This window comes from Xiphias gladius, chromosome 2, assembly GCF_016859285.1.
Source record: "Xiphias gladius isolate SHS-SW01 ecotype Sanya breed wild chromosome 2, ASM1685928v1, whole genome shotgun sequence".
NCBI lineage: Eukaryota > Metazoa > Chordata > Actinopteri > Istiophoriformes > Xiphiidae > Xiphias > Xiphias gladius.
In genome coordinates, this window is record NC_053401.1 from 17,679,267 (window position 1) to 17,699,717 (window position 20,451).

The window sequence follows — 20,451 nt, forward strand, 5'->3', positions numbered from 1 at the left end:
CAACAATTGAGTCTTTAGAACCCAGGGCAGGTAGGACTCTCCCCAGCCTGAAGTTCCAGGTGTGTTCCACCTATTCTCTATAACTATAACTATTACTATAACTAGATAATCGTTGTGTTACATACCACATACAGTAACTGCAATGTCCAGGGTTCGACCCCTGGGTGGGAGGTGCCTTTTACACATCATACCCCTCTTTCTCCAGCCACATTTCCCTTATCGTACCACAATCCCTGAAGGCGAAAAGAGAGAAAAGAAAATGTGTTTAGTTTGAATGTAGACTCAGTATGCCTGTTTGAAGCAATTCAGACATCAATTAATCACCTTTTGCTTTCCATTCACCCTCATTAAAGCTCTCTCCCTCCTCACACTCCTTTACTTTTAGTCTTTACCTTCTACCTTCATCTCTGACAGATGAAAAGCAGAACACATAGGAGGTGTCACGTCGTGCTGAACTGTGCCATCTGAGCTGGCAGCACAGCAAAGTGTCTAAACACCCTTTCAAACAGTCGCCCTCTCCAGCTCGCCCTAATTGGTTGCAAACGCCCTTAAGATGAGCCAGTGATGGCTGGGAGGAGTTTATATACACAAGGCTCATGCTCTTAAGAAGACAATTCCACCATCATTGATTTTTTTTTTGTCATTTGTTATGTTTTCCTTCCTTTAAAATGAACTCTGGCTATAGTCACACACACGCAGCTCATTTAAAGCTGTTTGGTCAGTTTTTGAAAAAGGCTCAGGTTACTTTTTCATATTAGAGTACTGAATGTGATTGGATGATATATTTATCTTCTCATCTAATCCCAGTCATACTGGAGTAGCCCTTCAAGTACAGAGACAGGTTTCCTTCGTCAGAGATCAGACAAACAGAATTAAAATGCACTGATGTATGTTGGCCTGTGTAATTGGTTTCTAGTAAACATGTCTGTGGTGCTTCTTGGTGCAGAATGTGGCATTGATTTGGCTTTTGTCATAATGGTTTCTAACCAAGTAAAACCTCTCAGATGAGGATCTTTTCATGTTTATGTCCATCGCCTTTTGGACTCTTCAAAGAGATTACCTAAAAGAAAGAAAGAGATCATCTAAAGGGAAGTGAAAAGTAGGTCCCTGTGAAAAGCATGGGGAATTAATGTTTTTTAGTGTGTATGTCTGCGTGTTATTTTCTCATTGTGTATATTTAGTGTATTCATATTTAAATCCTTATGTCTTGCTGCTTGTGGTACGTGAGTCAATGTGCACGTTTGTAGTTTTCTTTGTGTATGATCACATCGGCATGTATTCGGGTCCAGGTGCCGCTAATTTGTGTTTCTTGAGTGTGTGTATATGCTCAGTCTCCAGGTTTGTGTTAGTTCACATGCAGGATGTGGAAGCTGAGAGCCATGTCTTTGTGTTTGTGTGTGTATCGTCCATCGCTACTGTGTGCCAGTGTCTAATTTGTGCTTGGAGCCATCCGCCTTCTGCCATAAATCAAACATGACAACTTGAGTCACAGACAGTATTCAACTGCTTCCTGAGAAACTTTTTTATCCCAACAGACAAAGTTTGGACTCATATATCAGACCCATATTGGTGTTAAAAAAACAGAGTTAACTGCTGCTGCTTTGTTGGACCTAAGTTTTAACTGCTTTAGTCACACCAGTGTCAAAGTGTCACACACACTGTCACACCAACTATGTCTCAAAGAAACTGTGTCTATATCGTACTAATTTGTTTTATTTGATACATTTTAAAGCAGCCATGGTTGTTTTTTTCCCTGTCAAAGAAACTCTGTGTTGCTGTACCCCATAGAAATTGTAGGATGATGGTCGAGGTTGTTCTTGGGCATACAAAGTGCAGGACACAGCATCATGTCCTGCATGTGGTCAGGTTTAAGCTACTAAAATACTTTGCTTAAATTGAGGGATTGATTGTAGTTTTGGCTAAATACTGCAAAAGAAAACAGGTTCTGTCTTGTGTTTCATTTCAGTGTTGACTTTTTCAATATTTAACCTTCCTAAAGTGAACTGTTAAAACATTAGAACTACAGGCAGCTGTTTTTTGTACTGGCAGTGCCCATGACCTCATTTTCAGAGCGCTTCTCTCAAGCGCTTATTGTTGCTAGATTACAAAAACAGTCCGCTAGCACTTCTGCATTTCTTCATTGTGAACATCAAGTCTCCATATTTTACTTTAGAAAGGTAAGCTAAAACAATGTAAAGAAATCGTGTCCTGGCATTGGCAGCTATTCTCAACATAGGCATTGATGAACCTTCGAAAATTAGAGTCTGAGTACATGAAATAAACAGTTCAAGGAAGCAGCTGGGAGAGTATCACCGACTGGTGCAAGAGTTGTGTCTGGAGGATGCCCATTTCAAGGGTTATTTCAGACTGAAAAGGATCCAGTTTGAGATTGTTTTGGAGAAGATTGGCCCATCCATCGCCGGAATGCAGACCAATTATAGGGAGACCATCAGCCCTGCTGAACAGCTCTGCATTTGCCTATGGTCAATTAATGAACCTAGTCAACACAATCGCTGTGGTTACAATCCCATTGGGTTCCGTTCAGTTTAAATTTAATTTCCATTTGCATGTAACATACAATCTCAAATGACACAGTCATATTCAGCGGCTACAACAGTAACGTTCTGCTTACACAGTGATGCTTCATTATTAATCATCTAATGATGTGTCATATATAATAATATATTAGTCAGAGGGACTAAACCAGTACTTTGACTTTGAACCTTTTACTACATTTTGCTGCTAATACTTATATACTTTTACCTAAGTAGGATTTTTAATGCAGGGCTTTCACTTTTAATGGAGTATTTTTACGGTGCTGTATTGGTACTTTTACTTAAGTAAAGGATCTGAATACTTCTTCCACCACTTATCCTAATTGTAATATAATGTTCTTGTATTGGCTATGTCTTCATTAACCTAACTCATGTAACAGTTCGGTAATCTGACATGTCATGATGATATAAGATATTTAAGATGTAGGCCTGGCCTGCGTATGTGTAGCCTATATGCATTTAAATTTTTTGATGTTACCTTTCACAGGTATCTGTAAACAGGGAACTCCTTTAGGACAGTTGCATTCAGTTACAGAGTGGGGTTCTGCACTGTTGTGCACAGTGTGTGTGAAGCAATCTGGAACTGCTTAGTGGAAGCATACATGACCGTCCCCAGGGCTGAAGCTTGGAGAACAACAGTAGAGGACTTCCAGAGGCATTCCCAAAATGCATGGGTCCAACGGATGGGAAACATGTTATCATCCCGACCCCTCCCTCCATTGGCAGCCAGTGTTGGAACTATTAGGGCAGTTTTTCATTGTGCTTTTGGCTATAGTGGATTCTCACTACATATTTTCTGTAGTGGATGTGGGTGCCTACGGTGGCATCCTGGCTGCGTCTGTCTGGAATGGTTCAGCCTCCCTCAAGATTGACCATTACCTGTAGAAGACAGGTACCCAGCTGCATGTTTTTTAGCTGATGAGGCGTTTTCAATGTGCCGCAGCATCATGAGGCCCCACCATGAACAACATCTGCTAGAGGAGAGAAGGCTCTTCAATTATTATCTGTCTCATGCCAGGCATATGGTGGAATACTCTGTTGTTATATATTAGCAAACCAGTGGGGGGCTGTACAGGAGAGTTCTGGGAGTGTCACCTGAGGTAGTGAAATCGTAAAGACCACCTGTATACTTTACTCCACAAATTTTTGCGATGGGATTCTGAAGATCTTGATGTCCCCCACACACCATCTGCATCAGTGGAGCCACAAGGTGCAGTTCACGGAATTCCTGGAGTTGGCAGCAACAATACCTCTGCTGTCAGAAACATCTTCACCAGCTACTTCTCCTTTCCAGCGAACAAAGTGCCATGGCACAACAGTATCCTGTGAACATCACTGACTACCTAAACATCATAGGCAGCTTTATGACTTGGCAGCCACTACTCAGTGAAAATGATTGATAAGAATTTGTCTTTAATAAATCTTTATGTATTAAATCTACTTAATCCATGTGTCTCCTTTTATGTTGAAAACATACTAGTCAGTTTTTTAAAAGTTATGTAGTAAAAAAAATAACAAGTTGACATTTATTAGAGATTTATTCTGTGTGAGTGAGTAAGATTCAATGCTCAGCCCCAACTTTAACCGTGGTAGAATCTGCCTTCTTTTGTTGTGACAGCCTTCTCAATGACAATGCCAGTAACATGAGAAAGTGCTCATCTTCATCTGGCACTTTGTTGAGAGCATCGATGACTGACTGTTGCTATGTGCTCAGGCCTAGTGCAGGTGCTGGTGTCCGCTTCACTTTTCTGTGACTTCTTTGGGAGGCGATGGAGCAGTCTCTTTGGGTTTCAGCTCTTCCTCACTCTCCAAAATCTGTAGAAAACATAATTTTTATATCAAAAAATGTCTTTTGAGGTCAACTCATTCTATGTTAAGTTCTTATGATAGGACTTATATGTATTGCTGCTGATATTTCAGTTGGCAGCCGAATCCTAGTCTAAACTGAACTCACTCTGAGGGGACATCATTGGCCTCAACAGAACCATCACCTCCTCTGACACATCAGACTCAAGTAAGTCAGAGGCCTCGACTTCCCTTTGTAAACAGAGGTTGGAGGTGAAAGGTCTGTCTTTCTAAATGGGGCTCCAGGAAGCTGAGCATGGCATGAACTTCCACTTTTTAAAATAAAATGCTAGCTGACCCGTTCTTCTTCAACTGTTCCTGACGCCTCTCCGTAACATATCTGTATTTTCACTTCCTTTTGCAGTCCTCCACTGCACAGATTCACAACTTCTTAGCTTTGCTGCTATCCCAACTGTAACAGAGTACCTAGCTACAGCTGTTAGTCTCCATAGTAGTAGTACTAAATGTAAATGCTAGCTAAGTTACTTTTATGACTTTACTTATGATTAGAAATATGAATATCACAAAAGACAGGCACCTGACAACCTAACAGATGTAACAGCATCCCTTCATGCTCTTGATTTCAAATAAATTGTAATCGTAGTGATCGTAAATGACTGGGTTGTCAGTGACAGTCAGGATCTTTTCTCTCCTCTGCCGTTGTTGACAGTGTTGATATCGTAAGTCCCACCCCCTTCTTGATTTTGATTGGTTGGTCAGAGAGAAGTGACGTTGAAGAGCACAGCGGTGTTCCAAAAGTTTATTAATTTTCAACTGAAAGCACCTTGACATGGTGGGAGAGAAAGCTGTACGCTGAGGATGTTTTTGCACTGAGGACATTGAGTGCCATCAACGCTGAACTTCATAGGACTTGTATAGAAAATAGACGCTGCCAGCGAAAAAAAAAACTGCCAGTGCACACAGGCCCTTAATCATGCTGTTGTTGCTATGCCTGGATATTGTACTGTAGGAAAACAAATGAAATCCATAAACATACAGTATGTTCAGCATGAACAGTTTGCAACTTTATGTTTACTAATCATGCTGATTAAAAAACATAATTCAGATGGCATTAAGTTTTCTCATAACGTATTTGCTGTTGTAAAATTAGTAATTTACGATTTTCAAGGACACGGGATCGGTCAGGGTAGGTGTGATAAACAGGCTATTTTTAGCCACGCTACAGGCATGGCTCTACAGATGGTAGTGTCTTTGCCACTTGGTTAGTCGGTCCACTACTTTGGTCCAGACTGAAATATCTTGACAAGTAGTGGATTAAGTGTCATAACATTTGGTTCAGACATTTGTGCTCTCCAGAACAAGTCAGTAGGACCAAAGTCCTTTGCTGATCCCCAGACTTTTGACTATGATGTTGACATTTGTGGTTCAGAGTTAAATATATTAATTATGAAACTGATTGCCATTACATTTGCTACATATATTCAAGGTTCCTAGAGGATAGATTCTACTGACTTTGTTCATCTTCTAACTTTTCCTGTAGCACCCCCATGAGGCTGGCATTTTGTGTTTTATTAAATAACTTGACAACCGATGAATGGGTTGGGTTGGTAAGATTTAGTGCAGACATTCATGATTCCTAGAGAGTGAATTGCAATCATTTTTCAGGTCAAAATTTCATTTGGTCCTTTACTTTGATTTTTGACCAAATACCTGAAAGACTGATGACATTTCCAGCAGCCTCAGCTGTTGTGTTTAATGCTAATTTGTAAATGTGAGCATGCAAATAGGTTAAACTAAGATTCTAAACAGGGTAGACAGTATACCTGCTAAATATCCACCTGCTAGGCCACCTTCAGGCAAAAGACTAATCCTTAAATTGGCTTTTTAATTATTACCTCAAAGCTCAATGTGGTAGTAATTTCCCCAAACACATCCAATTGCCAAATATGATATAGTCAGTGCTTTACTGGAGAGTTTTCATGTCTCATGATGACAGTGTGCTGTTACAGAGTCTGCTCCACACTGAGAGGCAGGGAAATACTAATATCATTTAAATTTCAGCCAGTGATTCTTAAAACTAGAAGACCTTGTAATGTTTATCTGCACAAAATAATAAATATTTATTCTTCAATCTAAAAATTCTTATATTAATATTGTCTTTCAAAATATTATATAAACTCTTGAACAATATAATGCAATAGAATGCAATAATCCTGAAAGATATTCAATGTTTATGAATGCACTTGGTAAAACTGTGGTGTTGATTTAGTTGAGTTAGCTTTTGAGGCTGTACTTTGTAGTGTGGTATTTATGATATATATATAAGAAAGTCTTTTTATTATCGCACCTGCAAGAGGAGGGGAGGGGGCTGCTATTAGTGACGTCAAACTTAAAAAATCTTGAAGACACTGATATTAATAACCATTGATATCAGCTGTCAGACTGTTGGAAAATTTGAAAGACACGAGACAGACAGACAGGACAGACAGATAAGCTAGTAGGTATGAAAGTGGAATGCTGACAGACAGCGGCCACACTGTAACATGAAATGAGAGGAGACACAAAAGAAGAAAGTGAAGGATAAGACGTTAAACAGGGTGGCCAAACTTGTGACTTTTTATTCATCAAACAAATATCCTAGTTGGCACTATATCCTATTTGGCAAAAGAGACAGAGAGAATGAGATGGTCCATGAACAGCTCTAGAGGAGTGTCTGGGTCCTGGAATAAAGAAGCACAGAGGGCAAATACATACCTGCATTGTGTCATCTTCAGTACAGAGGGAGGAGGAGGATGTGGGCTGGGGTCTTCCCCAATGCCTGGCAGATCTCGTGCTGTTCACACGGAGGGGGAGGATTGTTTGTTTAAGTGGCTGTGCATGGCAACCCCTTTTGGCTCCTGTGAAAGCCTCTACTCGCGCAGCCTGGAGGTGGGGGTTGTTGGGGGGGCAGCATCCAGAGACAAATAAATACCAACTGACAAACTCATCTCCTTCCTCACCTTCCACCCAATTCAACGACACCCAAGAATACAATGTTACTGATCAGAGAGTTGGCAAATGGAAAGCTAATTGGGAACTGATTGATAACTCAAAATACATATACCCACAGCCTCCTAATTTCTCTTTAAAAATTTTTATTTTTTAATTAATTAGTGAAATCAGTAATTTCTGTTTCTGTATTGACAAAGTATCGAATTATAGTTTATTCAGGCATTATTATTTTTAAAATAGATTTTGCATCACTGTTAAAACATAACCCTTACACTTTACAGCTCCGAATTTCACCAAAGATGCCTTCAATATATATATTAAAAAAATGTGTCTACTGATTGAAAGGAAGGGCTGTGTAACATTACACACCACTGACAAGAAGACACTCATTAAATCAGAAACTTTGACCAAACAAGTTGCAGATTTATGTTTGCAATGACTGATGATTTCACTATCACCAACAAAATGCCTGAGAGAGGAGAGAGGAAAACAGGCCTCAGTATCTACTCAGACAGCGTGCAGACAGCAGCAGTATAATGGCAACCAAATACAGATACTGAAAAAAAAAATAAGGTACTGAAGTTTCAGACCCATTCTTTCTCCCCCAGTAACACAGCAATTAACAACCAGTAACACTTTCTCTTTCAGACATGGATGAGTGTGAGAACGACTACAACGGAGGCTGTGTCCATGAATGTATCAACATACCAGGAAACTACAGATGCACCTGCTACGATGGATTCATGCTTGCCCATGATGGACACAATTGTTTGGGTAAGAACAATCTTTGTTTAAATACATTCCACCTCTATGGGTGTGTTTGTGTTAATAGGGCTCCCACATTCACTGCAGCTTTTAAATGACTGTAGAAACTATATACAAAAAAGTCATGTCATGTTTTAAGATAGTGGTCAAAATTAGACTCCATCAAGGCCTTGTTTACTCCTGATTTCGGCAAACGGCAGAATTTTGATTTATATCCGCCTAGATGTTGTATCACTGGATTTTTGGTTGAATATATTGATGCTCAGTGGGATTAATCTACAAATTTGCATGTTATAATATAAACGTTGAGTACTTTCCATATTTTTTCAGTCAAATTGAAAGGATTTTAAGGCCTATGGAAAGTTTTAAATGTATGGTTGTCTTTTTATCTGTGTCTAAGTAGCATCAGTGTTCATTTATCCTTGGTATGTATTGGTGGGTTTCTGAGGTTTTATGGGTGTGTGTCTATGCATCCATCTGATTCAGTGTATGGATAAATATGTCTGTCAGTCTGTGCTTAAGAGAGTATGCTTGATGGTGTGTGTGTGTGTGTGTCCCTGTATCTTTTAAGCTTGTCAGCCTCAGCTTGCTTTTCTCCAGAGAGACCTGCTGTCATCGTTTGGAGGGTTTCCATGATTTGTGTTGTTTTATGCTCCTTTTTCTGTACTGTCGGGATGGCGGGCAGCATTGAAGAGTTCTCCTACAGATATCTGGCTGGGCTTTATTACAGAAAGATCCAGCCCATTTAGCCCCAGTGCTGCGTTACTGACTTAGTTACAGACTGTTTTTTCTGCCCTTTGCAAAACATAGTTCTGCATGGATGTACTCAAACACATTTCAGCCCTCAGTCCTCCACTGCTGAAAACCATTTCACTTTGGACGTACTGTGTCTTTGCTGGGATATGCTTTGGCATTTGTAAGTGTTGTAGCTCATGCTTTAAATCTTTGGAGAGACTGAGTGAAAGATTGAATGCTAATAGCAGCAGCCAGCAGTTCAGAGTAGCCACTTAGTTGTGGATACAGTTATAAGGGCTTATTTTCAGAAAGCTGAGATAAAACAGAGTTAAAAACACCCTGCCATCAGAATTGAAATTTTCCTCCATGCACAAATGGTCAAAGATGTTAATAGAAATTCTCTTAAAAATCAGTCTGTTTTAAACATTGGTTAACAAACTTATTTTTTTTCCAAAAGTTCAACATCATTATTTAAAACTTGATGAAAACATCTTTTGCACCACAAGTCTATTGACATAAACTGAAAATATTAAGCAACTAGAGTTCTGTTATAGTATCCAGGTTTAATTTAGCACTTCACATGTAAATAAATACACTACGTCATGGAAATTAAACCATGAAAAACTCAGCAACTTATAGTAACAGTTTTGGATAAAAATATACAGATAACTTTCACATTAGTTTTCGCTGGCTAATAAGCTTATGTCTCAATGACGCAACCATGATGCAGTTATATCAAATATGCATGTAGATACAAGCCAATAAATATTCGGCCATATTCAACAACATGTTATTATGATTAATTCTACATCATCTGCATCATAAATCTTTTAAAAAGACATATAGTCAAACTTGTTCTGTGTGAGGCTTATGCTTTTTCACCCTAGTAGATGCCATTTTAATGCTACCGTATGCCTATTATATTAACTGTAGAAAACATCAATGTGCGGTAGCAGCTGTGATGTCAGCTCAGAGTTTGGGTTTAGGAGCCAAAAAATCTAAATTTGGGCAACAGGGTGGAGCAGAGGTGGGACGAGCATATGTCATCCATGACAGCTTTATAATGGGGCATGAGACACCTGTCAATCAAGATAGAAATGACTCCTAATTTACTATTTGAAGAGCCAGTTCACATTTTTACAATACTCACATGCCCATATGAGCTTTTTTCTCACTATAATAATTCCTCCCGTTCATACTAGCTGTTAGGAGACTCCATCATGATGTGCTAAGTAATGAGGGAGAAAATCTACAGTCTTTGCTCTGTGCAAAAATATATTCCAAAGTGTATATCAACTAAATATAAGGCTCATTGGTAGGAATAAATTAAATCACTGGTCTTTTTGGTACAAAATTCCCTCTTTCAGTTTCTCTGGACAGTGTTTCCCTGCTGAGCTACAGACTTTTCTATTGTCCAACTCAGACTGCTGAAGCCTCATACTAGCTTTGGTTAACCTTTGGAGTGTATTTTTGTGCAGAACAAGGCCTGTGGACTTTGTCCCCCATCATTTACTTCAGAAATGCTTTAGGAATGGATCTCTTAATAGCCAAACCTGCATGATGGGAAAAATTAGAGCAAGCAAAAACTAAATTAAATTCAAAATTCTATGAAACTATCATCAAGACATACATAAGTTTGGAAGATTTTAACTGCCTAAATGAAAATGACTCAAACATAGAAATAAGGTGAAATACAATGCACATTTTTATTTATATTTGCTTTTTATGGATGCATTCACTGTGTCCTGATTAATTGAAAAAGCATTTGTTAGATGACAATTATTTTTTTATGGATGCATTCAATGTGTCCTGATTAATCGAAAAAACATTTGTTAGATGACAATTATTTTGTCTTTTGTCTTTAATAATTAAATTAATTGTCTCATGTCACATTAATATAAAATCGCAGCACAGAAAACAAAGTGAAGAGGTGTATTACATTTCAGTGTTGTCCAGCAGAGGGCAACATAGACCTGCCAAAACTAAATACAAATTACTGTCATGAGCTTTCTTGAGGAGTGCATGTGGTGCCTTTTCTTTTTTCGAGTGGAGATGCACTGTTCATGCCAAAGCGGAAAACAATCAACTATCCAATCATAGCTTCAAGTACAGGGCCATGGGCTTACTGGCGGTGACACCAGCTGATGGCAGCCATGACAGAATGTGTTAAGAGGGTTACATACGGCGCTGCTACTCAGCCTTGCTGCTAATTTGCCCCAGTGGCCACTCATGGTATTGCAAAAATCCCCTGCTGCCCAAAAAGCATTTTCCTCTTAGACCGGCATTATAAAAGAGACGTCCGAAAAACTGTTGACAAGACACCTCCAACTGCAAACAAGACTGGTTTTACTCTTTCTCTTATTAATTTTTAATTAATGGAAGTTTTATATGTGTAAAACTTTCACGTAGCCAAGAAAAGTGAGTTTTATTTTCGTGATGTCATTTCATGTAAAATTTATGGGCTGAGCAGGAACCACAGGTTGGGGCCAGAGGGGAAACACTAATGTGCATGTGCAGTGACCCCATGGATGTATTGAGAGAGAGAATACATCCACGAGTAGGCACACAACCTGGAGGCAAACCTGGCAGCTAGAAAACCTTTTTGTCCTCTGTGAAGGGTAAGCAATTTTCGTTAGTGCCGAAAGGTTCAAGTGTTATTTTCCCTCGCAAAATTTGAATCAGCAGGCTACATAAAGCTCATAACATAAGAAATCAAGAAGTGGTTCTACTTAACTTACTGTGATATGTTGTGTTGATTAAACCTGTTATTTTTACAGTAAATACACAAAACTCTACCAACTTGTATGTAAGTTGTATCATAACAACAACAGAAAAAAAGTAACCTGGAGATGATTAAAGTATTTAAAGAAAAAGGTAAAAAAAATTATTAACGCTAACAGCTACTAAAAGTTGTGTAACTAATCTGCAGTAGCAAGTGTCTCCACAGGCAGCAGCAATCAGGATTAATATCCGTAGACTAACTGGCTAGAAAGCCAACAGGTTAATAAACACTGAGTCTACTGTCTCTTTTAGGGAGCCCTGAAGCTCCCAAGCAGATGGTCTCTTCGGCATTCTTTGGCGTATACTGGTTTGTGTAGGTTTGTAGCATGGATATATTAAGAGAGCTGAATAAAGTCCTGCCAGTCAGCCTTGTTGCCAATTTGTCCCAGTGGCAACTTGCAATATTAATTAATTAATTAATTAACTAAAAATCCCCTGCAGGCCAAAAAGTATTTTCCCCATGATAGACGCCAGGCCCCAAAGCTTGAGAGTAGTGATATCATGTCACATGACCAACTAATTCCTAGACCATGACTGCACGGGCATCGCACTCATGATGACTATGATGTCTTGTGTCTCACCAAGAGGTTGACTAATTGATCCTAAAGGTTAAAGAAAAAACTCAGTGTATGAATGTCAGCAATGACAAAAGTTTCTACAAAGATGGTATGTGCAGTTGGAAGTTTTACGTAGATATACCAGTGATAGATAGATATAATGTTGATAATGTTACTGATGGTTGCAAGATACATCTCTTGGATGCACTGGGATGTATCATCAGTGATGTTTCCTGGGGTCATAGCGAGTTTCCTGTCTTTCAACATCAGACCCACTTATCCTGGTGACCCATGCCGTGTTGATTGAGTCCATGCTTGCATCCCAGCAGCAACAAGCCAGGCCTGGGCCGGGCCTGGTTTCAGTGATGGAACGTATGGCCTCCCTCTTTGCCACTCTGGTGATTCGAAGCCCAGTCAGAGCCTTGTAGAGTGAGTGTCCTGCAAACCCCCAAGCAGCCCAATTCAATTGGCTCGCAGAATACATATAGCCTCCTTGTGTTCCATGTGTTCTTCCCAGGGCACTGTTTGAGATTCTGCTGCTGTAATGACTTCCTGGAACTCTATCCAGCTCAGCTCCTTCATGTCGAACTCAGTTGTTGGGGGGTTGGGCTCATCAGGACTTTGTTGTGGCCAAATGCCTGCTCTCTTGCCGGGTCACTCAGGGTGTTGCAGAGAAAGGTATTGACTTTGTCTGCTGAATATTCGAGTTGGCTGCTCAAATTATGACCAAGAAGCTTCTTGGTAAAGCTGAAGGGGTTGGCAATGAAAGATGTTTGCTTCTTGGCCCTTCGATTCCCTTGTGTTCTGTGCTGCTCTGTTCTGTGAATAGTCATGAGCTCTTTCCTCGGGATGTCTCGCAGCTCTGCAAGTGGCTAGTGTTCCTCTTCACTGGCCAGCTTGTACTGCTCCTTAAGAGTTCTCAGCTCCAGCTGAAACTGTTGTATTTTGGTGTTCATGCAGTAAATGTTGTAGGGTTTCTTGTTGTTCCCTATCTTGACGTGGCTGAATCTCTTAGCCGCATACTTATCTGTCCCCCTTATCTGTTGTTTGTAGATTTCCACACAACTTCTTTGAACTGCTGCCACTCCCTCTTGTTGTTTGCTGGATGCCATTTGATCCACTATTGAACTACTGACTGAATGGTGTTTTACAAAATCACATTTTTAAATTTGATTTAATACATTTTTTAAATTTTAAATTAATTTAGATCTTTTATGTAGACAGGGTTGGGCTAATTTACACAAGCAGTTATCATGAAAAATCTAATTCAGTAAAGCTGCACAGTGAGTATACTTTGTATTGACATGCATAGAGGTGGGTATGCTAGATTCACTCAACTCTAATCTTTCTGTCCATCTGTATGTTCAGCATATTTTTACCAGAATATCACTGAATACACAGCTTGCTTAAGATGTTTATATGGACATTTTGATCCTGGTTTTGCTGTCAGAACTGGTCACTTTTGGAATGTTTGTTAGAGAAGTAAAAACTAACTTTTTACAGCCACCTACAGAGCGAGGCTATTTGATACCTAAAAGATTTTGGGCAACTATAGCTGTCACTTTTGTCCTGACAACACAACAAAGTGGTATATTTCAGAAACTACTGTTAGGAGAGACCTTTTGAGAGTGTCCTTTATTGTGTTTATTTAACTCGCTAAAAGTTAGCCTTCTAGGCTCCCTGCTTTCATCAGTAGTAGCAATGTTATGCACTGCAGCATTCATCCATTCTGTAGTGTCTAATTTAACCTGTCAGGCAGTTCTGGCTATTTACCTTGTACACATCTGTTAGCATTAGCTTATCCTCCTCCATTAAACCAGTTGCTTACTGTAAACTAATGTTAGCTAGCTAGCTAACACTAATTAGCTTAGTTGTCAACACTTACTGGGAATTCATCCACAAAGATCCCTCTAAGTTTGTGTTTTTTACAGCCTCCTACACAGTCGATCTCCTCACTAAACACACAATCAATAGTAGCATTGTTTGTTTTACTGTGATAGACTTACTGTCATGGCTGCAATCAGCTTGTGTTACCGCCGATAAACTCCACCCGTGGCCCTGCCCCCAAAAATGTGATTGGACAGTCGATTTTCATTTTGGCATTGATGACGTGTCTTCCCCTTAAAATGAAAATATTCCCTCTCCCCTCCTCAAGAAAAGTAATGACAGCGCTCTTTTGGCAGGTCTATGCTGCCCTCTGTTGGACAACACTGAAATGTAAAACACCTCTTCACTTTGTTTTCTGCGACATGGAAATTCATGTCACAATGAAAAACAATTCATTCAGTTATTAAAAACAAAAGGCTAAATAATTGTCATTTAACATAGGTTTTTCATTTAATTATGACATGGTAAATGCATCCATAAAAAGCAAACACAAATAACAATATGTATTGTATTTCACATTATTTCTGTTTTTTACTTGTTTCCATTTAGGCATTTCAAATCTTACATATATAAGAAGAACAGAAATTAGCCATTGAAAACTTGAAAGTCTTGGCGTAAACATTTACTGACTTTTAAAGCTATGGGTTTTCCCGTTCATTTCCATTAAGTTGGAAATTACTTTTTTTAAACCAGCATCTAGTGGTAATGAAATGAACTACAGTTTAAGGCATTCTTACATGAGCTTTAGCACTGGTGGTTGCTTGAGTATTCAGAATCTAACACAATGAAGCTGCTGTGCAAAATCTAATCATACTGAGAGACAACTACAGTGCATTCAGAAAGTATTCAGATCCCTTCAGTTTTTTTCACAATTTTTTTATGTTGCAGCCTTATGCTACAATGATTTAATTTTTTTTTTAAATTCTGTTTTTGCTTTGTCATTATGGGGTATTGAGTGTAGATTGATGAGGGAAAAAAATGAATTTAAACAATTTTTGCGACATAACAAATGTGAAAGAAGTGAAGGGGTCTCAATGCTTTCTGAATGTACTGTTTAAAAATGAAGCCCTGCCTGTTAAATAAATAGACATTTCCTTGAGAACATGCCAGTTATTCCATGTTGGAGGAAAAGCTTGGAGGGAAGGTGTCACTATAATTGTGTTTGACAGTGTTTTGTGTTTTTTATTTCCTGTTGGCTTGTCTGTAAATGGGTCCTGACTGTCTACTAGTTAGCTGCTGTGTCGTTCTCTGTGTTGTGGTTAAGTGGAGAAAAGGGGTATAAGGTTATAAGGATTTCACCACATGTTTGTGCCACAAATTCAAATTATATCAACTCAGTCTTGTGGGAACTGTCATCACCTGTTCTTTACAGTCGGTGAGAGGAGACTAGCCCACATGTCTATAACCCAGAGACTTGCTTTATTGGAAGTGAGTGGATGCGGCTGTAATGAACTGCTGCTAATTAAAACTGGGTTAATGTGTTCAAAGGAGGTAGGAAAGCCTGAAATCTGACTCAAGATCTGTGTGATCCCAATCAAAGCTGGTCCAGGCTACGGGCTACTTCTTTTCCTTTCTTTTTGATTATTTCTACCTTTCTCTCTCTTTGATTACCTTTACTTCTGTGTTCTTTTGTTCTGTCCTTTTCTTATTTGCTGTTTATCATTATTTCCCCTTTTGCCATTCTTTATTTCCTTCCAACTTTGTTGTTGTCAATCACTGCTACATTCTTTCTTTCTCTCCTTTGTTCTTTCTTAGCTGCTTCTTTTCTTCTTTCTTTTCAAGCATTTCCTTCACTTTTTCCTTTGTTTTATTCTTGCTCCTTTAATTAATTTCCTCCCCACTCCTCTCCTCTCCTCTCCTCTCCTCCAGGGGTGGTGCCAGGATTTTTGGCTGGACCTCAACAGCTGGGCTAGCCCTATAAACTTGAATGTCTGTGACTGACTGACTGACTGACTGACTGACTAATAAATTTACACCATTGGTCAGTGAATGCCTTGTGAATGTGTGCTGACATTACACCACTGGACGGCCAGCAGAGTGTTGGAGTTACCCCATTGGCCATTGCTCTTTCAAAATGAATTGGTGTAAACAGTTTCTATTGCATCTGCCACTGGTTCACATTCTGAGAATAATTATTTAGAGAGGGAGGAACAGCGGCAGCCTGACAAGCAACAAGCTCTGCAGCTGCAGAGAACCCAAGCAGCTCTCAGTCTGCAGGCACTGAAGTAAAGTTACCGTTGGCAGAAAAAGTTGAGGAAGCAGCTTCCACAAGTTCTGCAAGGGTGTCTTCAATAGCCAGATATCATGTGAAAGAGAAGAAATGGAGTATGACTCTGAGTCAGATACGGTATCTATTGGTGAAACTTCTTACAGGAACACAAATGTCCACAAAACAAATCAATTTCTGGATGAAACATTTGGAAAATCTGTTTGAGTGAATGATTACTTCGGAGACACTGACAAATCCATCAGATCTATTAAAAAAAGGTTGGTTTTGGACCTGAAAGAGTAGGTTTTTTCACCCTGCTAAAAACATGAGCTAAGGAATTACCATCAGGATCAATGCATCATTGGTGGAGATTTCAACTGCACTGTGGACAGGAGAAATGAGGAACCCCACCAGTCATCTCGGAGCCTTAACAGTATCATCACACAACTGGATCTGTTAGACACATGGAGGGTTAAACATCCACAATCCAGACAATACACATGGGGGAGGGTCAGGAATTACAGGGTGAGTGCATCCAGGCTGGACAGAATCTACTTTTCCCAAAGTCTGAACTCCAGACTGGTTTACGATAACATAAGTCCAGTTGGATTCACTGACAACCACTATTGCATTGACTTGACCCTTTCACCAGGTGAAAGGGATTAAGTCCCACTGGCTTTTTAACTCCTGCCCTTACCAAACTCCTGCAAGACAGTACTCTCTGCCAGTGCTTTGAGTGCTTTTGGCAGCAGTGGAAAATTAAGAAAGCTGATTTTAGTTCGTTGAAGCTGTGATGAGAGATTGGTAAGGAACAAATTGTTTTTTTCTGCCAGCAGTACACCTCCCATTCGACTTCTACAATCAAGGGCAGCATTTCAGGAATTTGAAGCCAACATTAAGAACATTGAAGAGGAGATACAAAGAGACTCAGATCCCACTGCGGGTCATCTGCTGCAGGAAAAGAGGTTGGAGTTGAGCTACTTCCTGCATGAGTGAGGGAGGGGCGCTCTCGTCTCGTTTCCTCCAGATAAAGGATATGTCTCCTTCAAGCTCTTTCTATTTCAATCTGGAGAGACTGGTGGCACAGGGAAAGCAGATGACCGGCCTTAAGCTTCCCGGAGGCAGAGAGACCACCAGTCCGGACGAGATGAGGAACCATGTGTCAGGCTTCTATGCTGACCTCTTTTGGTCAGCAAAATGCAGCATTGAGTGCTGTGGGGAGCTCCTGGAAGGGCTTCCTCACCTAAGCCCAAAAGAGAAAGCTGCTTTAGATTGTGAAGTGACTCGTGAGGAGTTGACAGTTGCTGTTAATCAGATAGCATCAGGAAGAGCACCAGGGATTGAGGGTGTCTCCATTGACTTTTATAGTCATTGTCTTGACCTGATTTACATGGCGTTTTTTTTAGAGAGATTCAAATCAGGATCTCAGGTCAACTATACAGCTTAACCGTTGCTGTGCAGGCCGAGAGGTCGACTCAGTGGTCTCTCACTGCCTGGGTCCTCTAATCTTTATTGTCTTCCTGCTTTTGCTTTTGCGGATGATGTTTATATTTTTGTCTCCAGTCAGGGGGATGTTCAATTTTTACAGGATACCTTTTCCCTGTATGAAAAGGCCTCATATGAACAGGTGAACTGGGTTAAGAGTCAATCCTTGTTGGCTGGACAGTGGAGAAATCATGCAGTACCCAGTGAGACTTGGATGGAGGAAGAAGGGGCTGAAAGTGCTGGTAGTATTTTGGGGCACTGAGGGCTTTCAAACAAAGAGCTGGAAGGGAGTTCAGGAGAAAGTCTACGCTCAGTTGTCTAAATGGAAATGGTTGCTACCCCAGTTGTCATAAGAGTTCCGATTGCCAATAACTTGGTCGGCTCGACTGTTTGGCACAGACTCATTGTTCTGGCACCAACAAGAGGCCTAATAGAGGACATTTAGAGAGCCATCCTGGACTACGTCTGGACTGGCCATCACTGGGTCCAGGCAGCGGGCTTTACCTGCCTATTGCTGAAAGGGGGCAGGGGCTGATCAACATCCAGTCCAAAATCACCTTATTTGGACTTCACACTGCACAAAGACTGCTGTACAACTGTGGCCCAAGCTGGTTGATATAGCTCGACTGCTGCTGAGGAGAGCTGGGTGATATGGCTATGATGAATAGCTTTTCTTCCTACAACTAGAGGTCATGGACCTTATTGGACTGACACCTTTTTACAGATCTGTACTGCAAGCATGTCATCTTTTTAAGATTGCACGTGAAACGAATGAGACTCCAGGCATGTGGTTGCCTGAGGAACCTTTTTTTTTAAACAGCTTCATAAAGACTCGAACACTGCAGACTGCCAGCCTGCGAACCGATCTCAGAGAGGCTTCCTGAAACAAATTGGGTCATCTGATGAGGGTGACTGCAACATCTGTGGATGTCCTGGAAGAGAACAGCATCATCATCTCTATCAGGCTGGTTAAAAGAGTGGCGAAGGAAGTGTGCGCTGCCCTGCCACAATCCCTAAGAGCATTTGCAGAAAACCATACCCTTTGTGACCAGTGGAGTGAAGGATGTGAGTATAGTTTCCTCTCTCTGTCTGTCATCCCAGCTGTGGGGGAGTGGGAGGAAAGAGGAGGTCAGCTGCTGTCTTTCACAACCCCCCACCTGGACAAGTTTAAGGCTTTAGGGAAAAAAGCCAAATCTACCAAATCCGCATTAAGGTTCTGAACCTGCGCACTGTGGCAGGGATGAAGGAGGCAAGTGAGCTAATTTTTTGGGTCCAGATGTTTGCCTGAAGTGCGGCTGGTGGTCCCTGTACAAGCTGCCCATTGAAAAGCGGACAGCAGACCTCTAGTGGCAGGTTGTTCACGGGGCAATAGCTACAAACACATAGAGCGCACCTGGATCAAGAGCTGGGGGAGGAGCGTATTTTTTGTTCTCAGATTGAGATCCAGGTACATTTATTTGTTCAGTGTCAGCCAACAGTACTATTTTCAAAAAATAGTGGTTTCAGGGTCTCAGTAAGGATCTTTCTTTTGGTTTGTTTATTTTTAGATCGAAATACAGTGCTAATAAGAAGACTGTACACACATTGGCGAACATTTTATCTGGTTCTGCCAAATTGGCCATCTGGCTGACTCACAGGAACCAGGATCAGGGTACTGGCAGTGTGGAACTGTTGCCGCTTCTGGAGGATGGGGGGGGGGGGGGGGGGTGATTGCAAATTTCTCACCATAGAAACACGTTTTTGTGTTTTTTTATTTCTTTCAATCTCTCCCTTTTTTCCCATTGTTTCCCTGTCCCTCCTTCTCCCTCGTCTCTTTATTTTTTTTAAATTTGTTTCTCTTTGCATTTTAATGTCTCTATCTGTGATACATCGCCTATATTTCCATATGCTTCTCTGAGAGTATTTGTCTTTTTTCTCTCTTTCTCTCTCATTTTTTCTCCCTCATTTTTTCTCCCTCTGTTCAGCTCATCCTGTCTGTCTGCTAACTTTGTACTAACTAAAGCTGTCAGGCATCCTTTCCCTTTCCCAGTTCTCTCTAATCACATTTATATCAATTTGTCAGACAGATCAATGAATGTTTTTGCCAGACTTTCAAGCATCATCAGGTATATATATATATATATATATATATATATATATGTGTGTGTGTATATGTGTGTGTGTGTGTGTGTGTGTGTGTGTGTGTGTGTGTGTGTGTGTGTGTACGTGATGTATGGTACCATATAAACAGAACTTTGAGAGACAGGCATTTTGGCCTATTGTCAAACTGAAGTTTAAGCCCAGCTCCAACCTTTGTCTTCCAACTCCCCATTTACAAGGACCTTAGCAGGTGTGTCTCCATCGAGCTGTTTTCATGAGCATTTTCAATTTTCAAAAATCCCAGAAATTTGCAAAATCTCCAAATACCGCAAAAAAGTTTTTACTCTTGGGAGAGATGAAAAAGGTAGTGTATCAAGAAAAGCTAAATAGAGACTAAGTGCAATGGAAACAGATTTAGAAAATAAATGATAATGTACAGAAATCACGTATGTTCAATGTCACTTCAAGCTCTCTTAGTTTACGTTTATGTATGTGCTGGTAATTCCGAGAACACTTAGTTGAAATATTAGTTGTTCAAAACTCTCCATTTCCATTGTCCAGTGTGTTCTCCGTCACCACGGTTTCCATCACGTTAATACAT

At 40.3% G+C, this 20,451-nt stretch overlaps 1 protein-coding gene across 2 annotated transcripts in view; it reads left to right on the forward strand.

The window, feature by feature from the left end:
* scube1 (signal peptide, CUB domain, EGF-like 1) overlaps positions 1-20,451 on the forward strand; it is a 147,438-nt gene that overhangs the window by 19,482 nt on the left and 107,505 nt on the right. For both annotated transcript variants that reach the window (XM_040145977.1, XM_040145986.1), the window contains exon 3: positions 8,001-8,126. In XM_040145977.1, coding sequence (XP_040001911.1) covers positions 8,001-8,126 — 126 coding nt within the window. The remainder of the gene's footprint in view (positions 1-8,000; positions 8,127-20,451) is intronic.